Source organism: Diadema antillarum, unplaced genomic scaffold (genome assembly GCF_040938485.1).
Source record: "Diadema antillarum isolate AM-2024a unplaced genomic scaffold, OU_Dant_1.0 scf00000075, whole genome shotgun sequence".
Classification (NCBI taxonomy): Eukaryota; Metazoa; Echinodermata; class Echinoidea; order Diadematoida; family Diadematidae; genus Diadema; species Diadema antillarum.
In genome coordinates this window covers 1,587,068-1,602,225 of record NW_027270964.1, presented here as the reverse complement: position 1 = coordinate 1,602,225, position 15,158 = coordinate 1,587,068, and the positions used below count along the sequence as shown (strand labels likewise).

Below are 15,158 nucleotides of genomic sequence, written 5' to 3'. Positions count from 1 at the left end.
ATCACTCGAAACAATGCAAACAACAAATTTTCTACCACCAAAAAAAACAACTTTTACGTAATTCTGTCGTTCCTCTGTCTCTCTTGATTAAAAAAACTCTCATAAACACAACAGAACAAAACAGATGAAAGTACAAAGAAACGACAAAAACATAAATACATAACAGGCCCCGCCTTACTTTCACAAGACGGAAGGTTTAACTCCCCGTACGCCAGACACGTTACACTGGAGTCTCCGGTAAGGTTGAAACCAACAGCACAGCTAAACTCGCACGATGAGTTGTAAGTAATGATAGAGCCTGTGTTACAGTTTTCGTCCACACTCTCAAGTTGTGACGGGAGTTGAGGCACGGTGCAGTTCACAACTGCATATGAAAACAAATGTCTTGATGATTAGTTTACACTATAGGTAATCACTTATCACTCGAAACGAAACAACACATTGTTTACAATGTGACAATGAGCAAACTTTCAAGTATGTAAGTTTGTTGTTCCTCTGCTCTCCTCTGAAAATAAGAATAACAACAGCAAAACACATAAACGATGACACACGAACACAACAGAACAAGACAGATGAAAATACAAAGAAACGACAAAACATAAATGTATAACAGACCCCGCCTTACTTTCACAAAACGGAAGCTTTAACTCGCCGGAAGCCGGACACGTTACACTGGAGTCTCCGGTAAGGTTGAAACCAACAGCACAGCTAAACTCGCACGATGAGTTGTAAGTGATCATAGAACCTGTGTTACAGCTTTCGTCCACACTCTCAAGTTGTGATGGGAGTTGAGGTACGGTGCAATTCACAACTACAAATTAAAACAAATAATTCACTTAAGTAATGATTATAGGCCAATCGCTGCAACTTATTCGTTAATGCACTTGAAACAACGCAAACAACAAATTTTCTACTAGCAAAAAACAACTTTTACGTAATTTTGTTGTTCCTCTGTCTCTCTTGATAAAAAAAAAAAAACCTCATAAACACAACAGAACAAAACAGATGAAAATACAAAGAAACGACAAAAACATAAATACATAACAGGCCCCGCCTTACTTTCACAAGAGGGAAGGTTTAACTCGCCGGACGCCGGACAAGTTACTCTGAAGTCTCCGGTAAGGTTGAAACCAACAGCACAGCTAAACTCGCACGATGAGTTGTAAGTGATGATAGAACCTGTGTTACAGTTTTCGTCCACACTTCGAAGTTGTGATGGGAGTTGAGGCACGGTGCAGTTCACAACTGCAAATGAAAACAAATGCCTTGATGATTAGTTTACACTAGAGGTAATCACTTATCATTCGAAACGAAACAACACATTGTTTACAATGTGGCAATGAACAAACTTTCAAGTATGTAAGTCTGTTGGTCCTCTGCTCTCCCCTGAAAATAAAAATAACAACAGCAAAACACATAAACGATAACACACGAACACAACAGAACAAAAGAGATGAAAATACAAAGAAACGACAAAACATAAATGTATAACAGACCCCGCCTTACTTTCACAAGACGGAAGCTTTAGCTCCCCGGACGCAGGACATGTTACTCTGGAGTCTCCGGTAAGGTTGAAACCAACAGCACAGCTAAACTCGCACGATGAGTTGTAAGTGATGATAGAACCTGTGTTACAGCTTTCGTCCACACTCTCAAGTTGTGATGGGAGTTGAGGCACGGTACAGTTCACAACTACAAATTAAGACAAAATGTACTAATGTCAGGCTTACCACTGTAGCTTATCACTTATCACTCGAAAGAAACAACATTATTGTTTAGAATGTAGGAATAAGCAACCTTTCAAGTATAGCATTCTGTTGTTCCTCTGTTCCCTTCTAAACGATAAGAAATCAACAAACACACATACACACTCACAACAGAACAAAACAGATGAAAAGAAAAAGAAATGACAAGAACACAAATGTATACCAGGCCCCGCCTTACTTTCACAAAACGGAAGGTTTAACTCGCCGGAAGCCGGACATGTTACTCTGGAGTCTCCGGTAAGGTTGAAACCAACAGCACAGCTAAACTCGCACGATGAGTTGTAAGTGATGATAGAACCTGTGTTACAGTTTTCGTCCACACTTCGAAGTTGTGATGGGAGTTGAGGCACGGTGCAGTTCACAACTGCAAATGAAAACAAATGCCTTGATGATTAGTTTACACTAGAGGTAATCACTTATCATTCGAAACGAAACAACACATTGTTTACAATGTGGCAATGAACAAACTTTCAAGTATGTAAGTCTGTTGGTCCTCTGCTCTCCCCTGAAAATAAAAATAACAACAGCAAAACGCATAAACGATAACACACGAACACAACAGAACAAAATAGATGAAAATACAAAGAAACGACAAAAACATAAATGTATAACAGACCCCGCCTTACTTTCACAAGACGGGAGGTTTAACTCGCCGGAAGCCGGACACGTTACTCTGGAGTCTCCGGTAAGGTTGAAACCAACAGCACAGCTAAACTCGCACGATGAGTTGTAAGAGATGATAGAACCTGTGTTACAGCTTTCGTCCACACTCTCAAGTTGTGATGGGAGTTGAGGTACGGTGCAGTTCACAACTACAAATTAAAACAAATAATTCACTTAAGTAATGCTTATAGGCCAATCGCTGCAACTTATCCATTAATGCCCTTGAAACAACGCAAACAACAAATTTTCTACTAGCAAAAAACAACTTTTATGTAATTTTGTTGTTCCTCTGTCTCTCTTGATAAAAAAACCCTCATAAACACAACAGAACAAAACAGACGAAAATACAAAGAAACGACAAAAACATAAATGCATAACAGGCCCCGCATTACTTTCACAAGATGGAAGGTTTAACTTCCAAGTATGTAAGTCTGTTGTTCCTCTGCTCTCCCCTGAAAATAAAAATAACAACAGCAAAACACATAAACGATAACACACGAACACAACAGAACAAAAGAGATGAAAATACAAAGAAACGACAAAACATAAATGTATAACAGACCCCGCCTTACTTTCACAAGACGGAAGCTTTAGCTCCCCGGACGCAGGACATGTTACTCTGGAGTCTCCGGTAAGGTTGAAACCAACAGCACAGCTAAACTCGCAGGATGAGTTGTAAGAGATGATAGAACCTGTGTTACAGCTTTCGTCCACACTCTCAAGTTGTGATGGGAGTTGAGGTACGGTGCAATTTACAACTACAAATTAAAACAAATAATTCACTTAAGTAATGATTATAGGCCAATCGCTGCAACTTATTCGTTAATGCACTTGAAACAACGCAAACAACAAATTTTCTACTAGCAAAAAACAACTTTTACGTAATTTTGTTGTTCCTCTGTCTCTCTTGATAAAAAAAAAAAAAACCTCATAAACACAACAGAACAAAACAGATGAAAATACAAAGAAACGACAAAAACATAAATGCATAACAGGCCCCGCCTTACTTTCACAAGAGGGAAGGTTTAACTCGCCGGACGCCGGACAAGTTACTCTGAAGTCTCCGGTAAGGTTGAAACCAACAGCACAGCTAAACTCGCACGATGAGTTGTAAGTGATGATAGAACCTGTGTTACAGTTTTCGTCCACACTTCGAAGTTGTGATGGGAGTTGAGGTACGGTGCAGTTCACAACTGCAAATGAAAACAAATGCCTTGATGATTAGTTTACACTAGAGGTAATCACTTATCATTCGAAACGAAACAACACATTGTTTACAATGTGGCAATGAACAAACTTTCAAGTATGTAAGTCTGTTGGTCCTCTGCTCTCCCCTGAATATAAAAATAACAACAGCAAAACACATAAACGATAACACACGAACACAACAGAACAAAAGAGATGAAAATACAAAGAAACGACAAAACATAAATGTATAACAGACCCCGCCTTACTTTCACAAGACGGAAGCTTTAACTCGCCGGAAGCCGGACACGTTACACTGGAGTCTCCGGTAAGGTTGAAACCAACAGCACAGCTAAACTCGCACGATGAGTTGTAAGTGATGATAGAACCTGTGTTACAGCTTTCGTCCACACTCTCAAGTTGTGATGGGAGTTGAGGCACGGTGCAGTTCACAACTGCAAATGGAATCAAAAGCCTTGATGATTAGTTTACACTGGAGGTAATCACTTATCACTCGAAACGAAAGAACACATTGTTTACAATGTGGCAATGAACAAACTTTCAAGTATGTAAGTCTGTTGTTCCTCTGCTCTCCTCTGAAAATAAAAATAACAACAGCAAAACGCATAAACGATAACACACGAACACAACAGAACAAAATAGATGAAAATACAAAGAAACGACAAAAACATAAATGTATAACAGACCCCGCCTTACTTTCACAAGACGGAAGCTTTAGCTCCCCGGACGCAGGACATGTTACTCTGGAGTCTCCGGTAAGGTTGAAACCAACAGCACAGCTAAACTCGCACGATGAGTTGTAAGAGATGATAGAACCTGTGTTACAGCTTTCGTCCACACTCTCAAGTTGTGATGGGAGTTGAGGTACGGTGCAATTCACAACTACAAATTAAAACAAATAATTCACTTAAGTAATGCTTATAGGCCAATCGCTGCAACCTATCCATTAATGCCCTTGAAACAACGCAAACAACAAATTTTCTACTAGCAAAAAACAACTTTTACGTAATTTTGTTGTTCCTCTGTCTCTCTTGATAAAAAGAAACCTCATAAACACAACAGAACAAAACAGACGAAAATACAAAGAAACGACAAAAACATAAATGCATAACAGGCCCCGCATTACTTTCACAAGATGGAAGGTTTAACTCCCCGGACGCCGGACACGTTACACTGGAGTCTCCGGTAAGGTTGAAACCAACAGCACAGCTAAACTCGCACGATGAGTTGTAAGAGATGATAGAACCTGTGTTACAGCTTTCGTCCACACTCTCAAGTTGTGAAGGGAGTTGAGGCACGGTACAGTTCACAACTACAAATTAAGACAAAATGTACTAATGTCAGGCTTACCACTGTAGCTTATCACTTATCACTCGAAAGAAACAACATTATTGTTTAGAATGTAGGAATAAGCAACCTTTCAAGTATAGCATTCTGTTGTTCCTCTGTTCCCTTCTAAACGATAAGAAATCAACAAACACACATACACACTCACAACAGAACAAAACAGATGAAAAGAAAAAGAAATGACAAGAACACAAATGTATACCAGGCCCCGCCTTACTTTCACAAAACGGAAGATTTAACTCGCCGGAAGCAGGACACGTTACTCTGGAGTCTCCGGTAAGGTTGAAACCAACAGCACAGCTAAACTCGCAGGATGAGTTGTAAGTGATGCTAGAACCTGTGTTACAGCTTTCGTCCACTCTCTCAAGTTGTGATGGAAGTTGAGGTACGGTGCAATTCACAACTACAAATTAAAACAAATAGTTCACTTAAGTAATGCTTATAGGCCAATCGCTGCAACTTATTATTTATTCACTTGAAACAATGCAAACAACAAATTTTCTACTAGCAAAAAACATCTTATACGTAATTTTGTTGTTACTTTCTCCCTCTCGATAAACAAAAATCCCACATAAACACAACAGAACAAAAGAGATGAAAATACAAAGAAGCGACAAAAATACAAATGTATACACAGATCCCGCCTTACTTTCACAAGATGGAAGGTTTAACTCCCCGGAAGCCGGACACGTTGCGCTGGAGTCTCCGGTAAGGTTGAAACCAACAGCACAGCTAAACTCGCAGGATGAGTTGTAAGTGATGATAGAACCTGTGTTACAGTTTTCGTCCACACTCTCAAGTTGTGACGAGAGTTGAGGCACGGTGCAGTTCACAACTACAAATTAAGACAAAATGTACTAATGTCAGGCTTACCACTGTAGCTTATCACTCACGACATGAAACAAACAACATTGTCTAGAATGTAGGAATAAGCAACCTTTCAAGTACAGCATTCTGTTGTTCCTCTGTTCCCTTTTATAAAATTAGAAATCAACACACACACACATACACATACACACACACAAACACACACACTCACAACAGAACAAAACACATGAAAGGAAAAAGATACGACGGAAATACAAATGAATTACAGGCCCCGCCTTACTTTCACAAAACGGAAGGTTTAACTCGCCGGAAGCCGGACACGTTACTCTGGAGTCTCCGGTAAGGTTGAAACCAACAGCACAGCTAAACTCGCACGATGAGTTGTAAGTGATCATAGAACCTGTGTTACAGTTTTCGTTCACACTCTCAAGTTGTGATGGGAGTTGAGGTACGGTGCAATTCACAACTGCAAATGAAAACAAATGCCTTGATGATTAGTTTACACTAGAGGTAATCACTTATCACTCGAAACGAAACAACACATTGTTTACAATGTGGCAATGAACAAACTTTCAAGTATGTAAGTCTGTTGTTCCTCTGCTCTCCTCTGAAAAATAAAATAACAACAGCAAAACGCATAAACGATAACACACGAACACAACAGAACAAAAGAGATGAAAATACAAAGAAACGACAAAAACACAAATGTATACACAGACCCCGCCTTACTTTCACAAAACGGAAGGTTTAACTCCCCGGACGCCAGACACGTTACACTGGAGTCTCCGGTAAGGTTGAAACCAACAGCACAGCTAAACTCGCACGATGAGTTGTAAGTGATGATAGAACCTGTGTTACAGCTTTCGTCCACACTCTCAAGTTGTGAAGGGAGTTGAGGCACGGTACAGTTCACAACTACAAATTATAAGACAAAATGTAATGTCAGGCTTATCACTGTAGCTTATCACTTTATCACTCGAAACAAACAACATTATTGTCTAGAATGTAGGAATAAGCAACCTTTCAAGTATAGCATTCTGTTGTTCCTCTGTTCCCTTCTAAAGGATAAGAAATCAACAAACACACACACACACACAACAAGACAAAACAGATGAAAAAAAGAAAGATATGACAAAACATAAATGTATAACAGACCCCGCCTTACTTTCACAAAACGGAAGCTTTAACTCGCCGGAAGCCGGACACGTTACTCTGGAGTCTCCGGTAAGGTTGAAACCAACAGCACAGCTAAACTCGCACGATGAGTTGTAAGAGATGATAGAACCTGTGTTACAGTTTTCGTCCACACTCTCAAGTTGTGATGGGAGTTGAGGTACGGTGCAGTTCACAACTACAAATCAAGACAAAATGTACTAATGCCATGCTTATCACTGTGTTGAGGTACGGTGCAATTCACAACTACAAATTAAAACAAATATTTTACTTAAGTAATGCTTATAGGCCAATCGCTGCAACTTGTCATTTATTCACTTGAAACAATGCAAACAACAAATTTTCTACTAGCAAAAAACAACTTTTACGTAATTTTGTTGTTCCTTTCTCCCTCTTGATAAAAAAATCCCACATAAACACAACAGAACAAAAGAGATGAAAATACAAAGAAACGACAAAAATACAAATGTATAACAAACCCCGCCTTACTTTCACAAGACGGAAGGTTTAACTCCCCGGACGCCAGACACGTTACACTGGAGTCTCCGGTAAGGTTGAAACCAACAGCACAGCTAAACTCGCACGATGAGTTGTAAGTAATGATAGAGCCTGTGTTACAGTTTTCGTCCACACTCTCAAGTTGTGATGGGAGTTGAGGCACGGTGCAGTTCACAACTACAAATTAAAATAATTCCACTGATGTTAAATGTATACTATACCACTGGGAGCAGTGAATTAAAAAAAAAAAATGTTAGATATATTACATGATGCATATGTGTAGGTCAGTTGTTTCGCAATACATCCTACCATAAATTATAAACATTTTGCAATAACGCCTAAGATATATGGAGATTATCACTATTTTTCTCACTACACCAAACTAAACTGTAGACGGTTCAGTCCAGAAACATTTTATCATAACTATTGTTTACATTTTGTTTGGTTTTTTACAATACTTAACATTGTTACACTGATTCTAATCTTTACATTGGTTGTTTCTATCCCTAACTCACATCATAATACTATTTTGAAGCACTAAAGCTGGGTTTTCGTTTCATCTGCGAATGGTGAATAATGCCTTTAAGCTATCACCGTGGCCTCGAGAAAAAAAAACCAACAACAAACAAACACGAATAGATAATTAACGATGTGAGACAAATCGGCAAAATGGCGCGCAAGGATTTCTTTCCAGAGTTCATTTCATTTCACATGTAAGAAAACTTCAACGTTTTTTCCTCTTACTTTCACAGGACGGGAGAGTGAAAACACCAGAAGCCGGACATCTTGGTGACGCGTCTCCAATAAGATCATAACCAACAGCGCAGACAAAGTCGCAAGTTGAGTTGTAACTGATGAGTGCACCGGGACTGCAGTTATCATCTATACTCTCCAGTTGCGTTGGCAGCTCGGGAATGGAGCAGTTCACAACTCAAGAATGAAAGACAAAAGGTACAAACTCGAGCTTTACTTCAGGTGCTCAGATGTTCGGACAAAATATCAAACGGACAGAGTAATCAGTCATCGAAATATGACATTTTTACAACTAGAAAAACACTCTGAGAGCGCAGACCTCCGCCAAGCAGCTACTTTGCACCGATGATCTTGCTCTTCCATAGAGTTCAGTAATTTCCACCCATTATGCATGCTAAAAAAAAAAAAAAAATCGCCCGATTTCCCTATAAGAAGGCTTCGTTACGTCATGAACCCTCAGCTGCGCGGCGCGCCTCGCCCAAGCAGAAACTAGAGCAATGAAAACCTCAAAAACGCGCAGCTTGAAATCCCAAGTTCATTGACCCTACCTGCCAAAATATCGAAAATCCTTCATAGAATCCGTAAAATTTTTCGCATCACTTCCAAAATTCTTTTCCTTGTGTCATTGTCAACCTTTCCTGTAAGTTTCATCCAAATCCATGCACAGCTTTTTGAGTTGTTTTGCACAAACAAACAAACAAACAAACGGTAATGAAAACATAACCTCCTCCCTTGGCAGAGGTAACTATAAAATGGAAACATTGTTATGAGGCTCAAATTTATGAAATTCTTCCGTCGAGATGTTTTCATTGCAACTGATTGACGAATTGCCATACATCGACGTAAATAGGCACTGAATTGATCAGTGTTTTAGTAGCAGCCATAATTAAAGAAATCATGGGCCTACATACTCGAGCAGGATTCGAACCTACGACCTCCTGATCTCCGGACAGGCGCCATCTCCACTAGATTGCTAATTGCTGTGAGGTGCTGTCCATAATTATGTAATCATCCTTGTAATAATGCAATCAACGTATCCTATTTACAATGCCAGATCAAGTAAACATCCTAGTACGCCTACATTGTATAACATACGTGCTCAATTATGAGCCATCTCTGGTCGACATTGGACTAATTCATTTCATCCAACAAAAAGAAAGAAAAAAAAAGGTGAAATATATTGCTACTTACTTTCACAAGAGGGTAGTGTCAACTCGCCAGTTGCCGAACATGCTACGCTCGAGTTTCCCTTGAGATTGTAACCAAGGGCACAGCTAAACTCGCACGTTGAAGGGTAACTGATGTAGAAACCAGAGCTGCACAGTTCATCCACACTCTTAAGGTAAGGTGGCAGGTCGGGTATGGTACAATTTACAGCTACAGGGAAAAAAAATATTGGATGATAGATATAATTTATGTAATATATGTGTGATGAAAACCTAAAATGACATGAAAACGCTGATTATCAGAGTTCATAATCGTAATCAGAGTTCGATGCTAGCTTTTGCCCGGGACAAGGAACATTTCATATCGGCAGAGCAAAACTATAAATAAGGGGTGCTGTTCGTTATTCCGAAGTTTCGTTAATCCGAAACACACAAATTCCCTATACCTAGAGGTTCGTTAATCCGAAAATGAAAAAGGGTTCGTTAATTCGGACATCTGTGGCGTTATTCCGAAGGTTCGTTATTCCGAAGGTTCGTTAAATCGAAAATGAAATAGGGTTTGCTATTCCGAAGGCTCGTTTAGCTGAAAATGAAATAGGGTCCATTATTCCGAAGGTTCGTTAATGCCAAAATGAAATAGGGTTCGTTATTCCGAAGGTTCGTTGATCCGAAATGAAATAGGGTCCATAACGAACCTTCGAAATAACTTTGTTTTATTTTCTGATTAACGAACCTTCGGAATAACGTACCTTATTTCATTTTCGGATTAAGAATGAACCTTCGGAATAACAAACCTTATCAAATTTTCGGATTAACGAACCTTCGGAATAACGAACCTTCGGCCGAGAGAACCTTCGGAATAACGAACTGTAACCAACTATAAAATATGATGAAATCTACCCACCCGATTGGAAATGTAAGAACATGAAAAATGCGAAATCTAATTTGCAAAAAAGAAAATATCTTAAAAATTAAAACCAAAAAGAAAATTATTTGAAGCCCTGATTATAGTAGGAAAATCTATGTATATGTATGTATATAACTAAAGCACAAGCATGTATATTCATGTATAATGTATGTACCTATATGATATACAGTCATGTACTTAGATAAGCTAAATGTAAAGAGGTTTTTGGTCATTATAATAAACTTCGATTGAAAGTCACAGCTTCACAGTGACAGCCATGTCATTCCTTACCTACATATAGGTTTATAGATCTTGGACCCCACGGAAGAACAGATTCATCATATGGGTCTGAAATGGGCAATCCATTATCATCATTGCCAATTTGTTTTCATTGTGTTTTGATACTTCAACCTTGATTTGTGTTATGTTCAACACGGTTTATTTTGTATAATGATATCACTGTTTCGGAAATAGAAATAAACAAACAACAAACAAACCTTCGCAATCAGAGCCAATCTCGACATAACCAGGGCAACATGCGTTAACTGTTGTTGTCACATTTAGTTCCAAGATGACAGGTTTCTTGAAATACATTATGCTGTGGGAAATAATATGCGTCGGTCCAAGTGAAAGAGATGATTTATTTTCAAAAGGCAATTTATATAAATGTGTAAATACATCTTCACATATGATCTTTGCATTTAAATGTACATAATGAAATATCTATATCTACTGATGTACTTATTCAATGTCCTTATTACATGTTTAATGTGTACAATTTCACAAAAGCATCCTACTTCCTTGTGTACAAAATATACTTTAAATTACACCTTAGTAAATACTAACCCATATTATTTTGTATATATGTATCATAAATGTTTATATATATATATATAAATCTTTCGAATTACTTACTTAGCCTTAGATTTAACAATAGACCTAAATGTCGATTGATAAATGCCCATATTGCTGTGTTAGTTTTTGAATTCAGCAAAGCGTACTTGGAAGTCCTTACAAATAAAATTAATACATGAAAGATAAGGAAAGAATAATGAGAAAGAGAGAGAAATTGCAATCAGACATATTAGCAAATACTGATCCATCCTTTTTGTATATAATGTATATTAATTTGAAAATCTTAAAAGGCTTCCGTGGCGGTAGAACGTTGGTTGGTAGAAGCCTTTAACAGTGCCCACGTATTCTTTCTTGGGTATGTATGTGGTCCTAAAAAGGGCCTACCCACTCTCGACTCCCCAAGCATGTTCTTACCTTTTTCAAGAGAAACGTCAGGAGAGGGTAGGCCCTTTTCAGGGCCACATACATACCCAAGGAAGAGTATACAAATCTAACAATAACGTTTTACTTGAAAAAAATATTCGATATATGCCTGTATTGCCGTGTTAGTTTTGTAATTCAACAAGACGTACAAGTACTTACAAATAGAATTAATACATGAAAGATACAGACAGAATAATGAGATATGGTCACATAAAGAGATGATGGAGAAGTGAAAGAGAGGTACAAAGAAAAAAGGAAACAGAGAAAATGGAAGAAAATATAGAGTGAAAAATTAAAGAGAGAGAAAGAGAGAAATTAAAGACAGGTAGAGAGAGAGAGAGAGAAGTTTAGAGGAGCAAAATTTAGAAGTAGTAGCAGTAATAGTTTATTGAAAACTCATTTGGTGCCATGCAGATGGCTGAATTGCAGAATTTTGTACATTTGTATTAGCTAGTACTAGTGACATACATTATCATACAATCATACTTCGATTAAAATGTAAAACCATACAATCATTAAAAAAACAACAACTATAGAATAACACATGATGAACGAAATTTCAAAGTTAATCAGATTGATATACACTTACACATATGCATTGAAACAACTGCTATAAAGCACTGGTGATAAGCAAATTAAACAAAATTTTCATTTCAAATTTATATACATACAGTCCGACCTCTCCTATCGGGCCTCCCTTCATACGGATCTCTCAAACTCACATGAATTACATATCATTCCCATAATATCTTATATATATTCACATCTAATTTTCTTGTAAATAACATGCTTGAGACATTCACTACTCCCAATTATACCGCAGGAACACGGACAGAAAACTTTTCATCAAATCAGAGCATGGTATACAGTCATGTGATCGTTCATTGAGCAAATTATCAGAAAATTCTGAACGCTGATCAGCTGACGAGGACGTGACTGATGTTCACGCAAACTTGTAGCCATTGGGTAGGCAGCTGCGTGTATCGATAGACAATGTGTCCCCCATATCCGGCTAAATCCTTTATCCGGATGAGCGCCGGTGCCCACAAGTCCGGATAAGAGAGGTCGGACTGTATATATATATATGGGTGAAAACATTGAACGATGTACAATTGGGCAAATCAGGGGTCAAAATTAAAAAACGTGACTAACTGATAAAAATATATCTCAGTCAAATCTCATTGATATCAGTTTTCTTGCAAACCCGATTATACTGGGATATCTCCAAGGGTGTTGTTTTTATTCAAGGTTATATAGAACTGTGACATATTGGCGAACGTCTCTGACTAAAACAGACCTTGTTTTAGTGAACATTCTAATGAAGGGTAGAAAAACGTTCAAATGAATATATTTTCATCTTGCTCATGCTTTTGAAGACTGTGTTAATTTGTTCCTAAAATATTGTTTACCTCCTGTGAAGTTTACAAAAGCTAATACACACGGAAGTTAAGGTAAAAGTGGAGTTTTTGTCATTTAAGCAGAGATTTTTATATTCTTATCTTCACTTTCATCTCATTTGAACAAAACATATAGCAGGGGTCTCATTTGTTTAAATGTTAATGTTCAGTAGATACTAATAATGAATTTAGTGCATTTCGTTTGGTCAAATCCCCATAAAAGCCCTTTACAGATGCTGAAAGTAAGCCATGTTTTGATCAGAGACGTTCAGGTTTCACTCATAGACGTTCCTCAGACATAGACAAGAAAAACGATGTCCTTTGATCCATAATTACGAGGTTTGTGAACAAACAACATTATTCTTTTATTAAACACATGTTTATCTTTTGTAAACAATTCAGAATGGCAATTTCAACTTGAATTATTTTTCATAATAACCGATTGTAACGACAAACCTCCAAATTGTAAGAGGAATTTCGATTTCTACACCAAAAATCAACAACAAACCTGTCCTTATTTATATCTTACAACACTTGAATGACAGACAAATAAAAATTACATGAAATACTTGCAAGTTTGACTACCTAACCTAAATCATTTGTTTATATCAGAGACATTTGCTTTTCCATCAGGGACGTTTTGGCTGTAAGTTATCACTAGAATTAAACACCAAACTCCCTATTTTAAAAGATGCTCGTAACTCAACATTCCACATTCATTGACAAATCATTTACCTAGGCATATATGTCAAGAATTTTTTTTGTTTATGATGACCACTACTTTGTATTTCACCTTCCGATGTATACGAAGGTGTGCCCACATGCTATCAATATTGTATATGCTTTCTTTCAAATGTAGTCCAAATCTATAACAAAGGTAAACACGAATTTACTAATACTATTTTAATTTGACCACTATACCTCAAATATGATTGTAAGTGTATGTCAGGCCAGTTCGGATTTTTATTAGGACCGTACCTGGACCACTGTTATGATGTCCTCTCAGAAAGCTAAAATTAACCTATACTCATCCTAGAAGAATCAAATTCCGCTGTGCTTTTTTGTATACTATGGCAGATATAAATTGTAAACGCCAAACTCAAAAGAATATCAACGGTGTGGTACAGCAAACGTTTGACCAAAAATAACTGAAAATCTCTTTCAAGAGGTTGACAATGATAACATTACAATATCACATTTTACCTGTCACATCGGTAGGGGATTATCAATCCTTCTTTCTACTCGAAGGCGATACATAAGTAGTGTTGTAGAGGAAACTAAGTAAAGGGACATTCTTAATAGACGTTTTCTTGTTTCATCACAGATGTTAGTATTTTTCCTTTTCTCATGTATTTGGCTTACAAACCTCAAAAATAATGCCACTAGAATATCTCACCTTACTTCTAAGAGAAAAATAGTCTATTAAAGGGGAAATTCAACCCAAATATGAGCTAGCCGCTGATAAGAAAGAATAAAATCTTCCAGGCTCAAGAAATATAAAGAAGTTAAGACGTTTTGAAGTTTCGCTAATTATTCAGGAAACAGTTTTTGAACGGTCATTATGAATATGCAAATGGCAAATTGAGCTTGTCATTCCCTCACAACTTGCCATAATGTTTGCACATAAACATTTTGAAATTTTCAGTTTTTCATTCAAACATGATTATGCCCGAGGCTTAAATCCGGGTATATCTCACTGATCACTATTCTGAAGGTACTCAACCAGGAATGATATCATGTTTCAGATTTCAAAGACAGAAAATTGAATTTTCGGTATTTTTTGTACACGATCAAGGGAAAATTGTGAGGTTATGACATGGCTAGCTCACTCACTTCCATGTTCTTATCAACTGTACGAGAACTTGTTTGCAGAAATTAGCAAAACTTCAAAAAGGCAGTTAATTAAGGGTGCAATTCAGCACAATTAAGGGTGCAAGTATGCACCGCAGGTGTGCTGCTATTGTTACAAATTAGGTGCAAATTTGAACATTTATTTCTTAGCGTGTAAGCCTCAGATTTTACAGGCTCAAAGCAAACGTAGTGATCGTGCATTAAAAACAGAGTCCGCATTATAACATTGAATTGTATTTCCCCTCCACTTGGTATTCCATGTCCTCAATCAGTGCATGCTACCGACTGCGTCGCTTGCTACCTGAAATAGGGGTTGAGATAGTCA

The 15,158-nt window shown here is 37.6% G+C and overlaps 1 protein-coding gene across 1 annotated transcript in view; it reads right to left on the bottom strand.

The window, feature by feature from the left end:
• The window catches only part of LOC139717470 (sushi, von Willebrand factor type A, EGF and pentraxin domain-containing protein 1-like), a 38,636-nt gene extending 27,735 nt beyond the window's left edge, over window positions 1–10,901 (bottom strand). Inside the window, exons 1-11 of the mRNA XM_071628977.1 lie at window positions 10,805–10,901; window positions 9,426–9,611; window positions 8,226–8,411; window positions 6,976–7,161; window positions 5,632–5,817; window positions 3,884–4,069; window positions 3,002–3,187; window positions 2,393–2,578; window positions 1,945–2,130; window positions 1,060–1,245; window positions 179–364 (exon numbers count right to left, since the gene is read on the bottom strand). Coding sequence (XP_071485078.1) covers window positions 179–364; window positions 1,060–1,245; window positions 1,945–2,130; window positions 2,393–2,578; window positions 3,002–3,187; window positions 3,884–4,069; window positions 5,632–5,817; window positions 6,976–7,161; window positions 8,226–8,411; window positions 9,426–9,611; window positions 10,805–10,901 — 1,957 coding nt within the window. The remainder of the gene's footprint in view (window positions 1–178; window positions 365–1,059; window positions 1,246–1,944; window positions 2,131–2,392; window positions 2,579–3,001; window positions 3,188–3,883; window positions 4,070–5,631; window positions 5,818–6,975; window positions 7,162–8,225; window positions 8,412–9,425; window positions 9,612–10,804) is intronic.
• Between the last annotated feature and the right edge of the window lie 4,257 nt (window positions 10,902–15,158).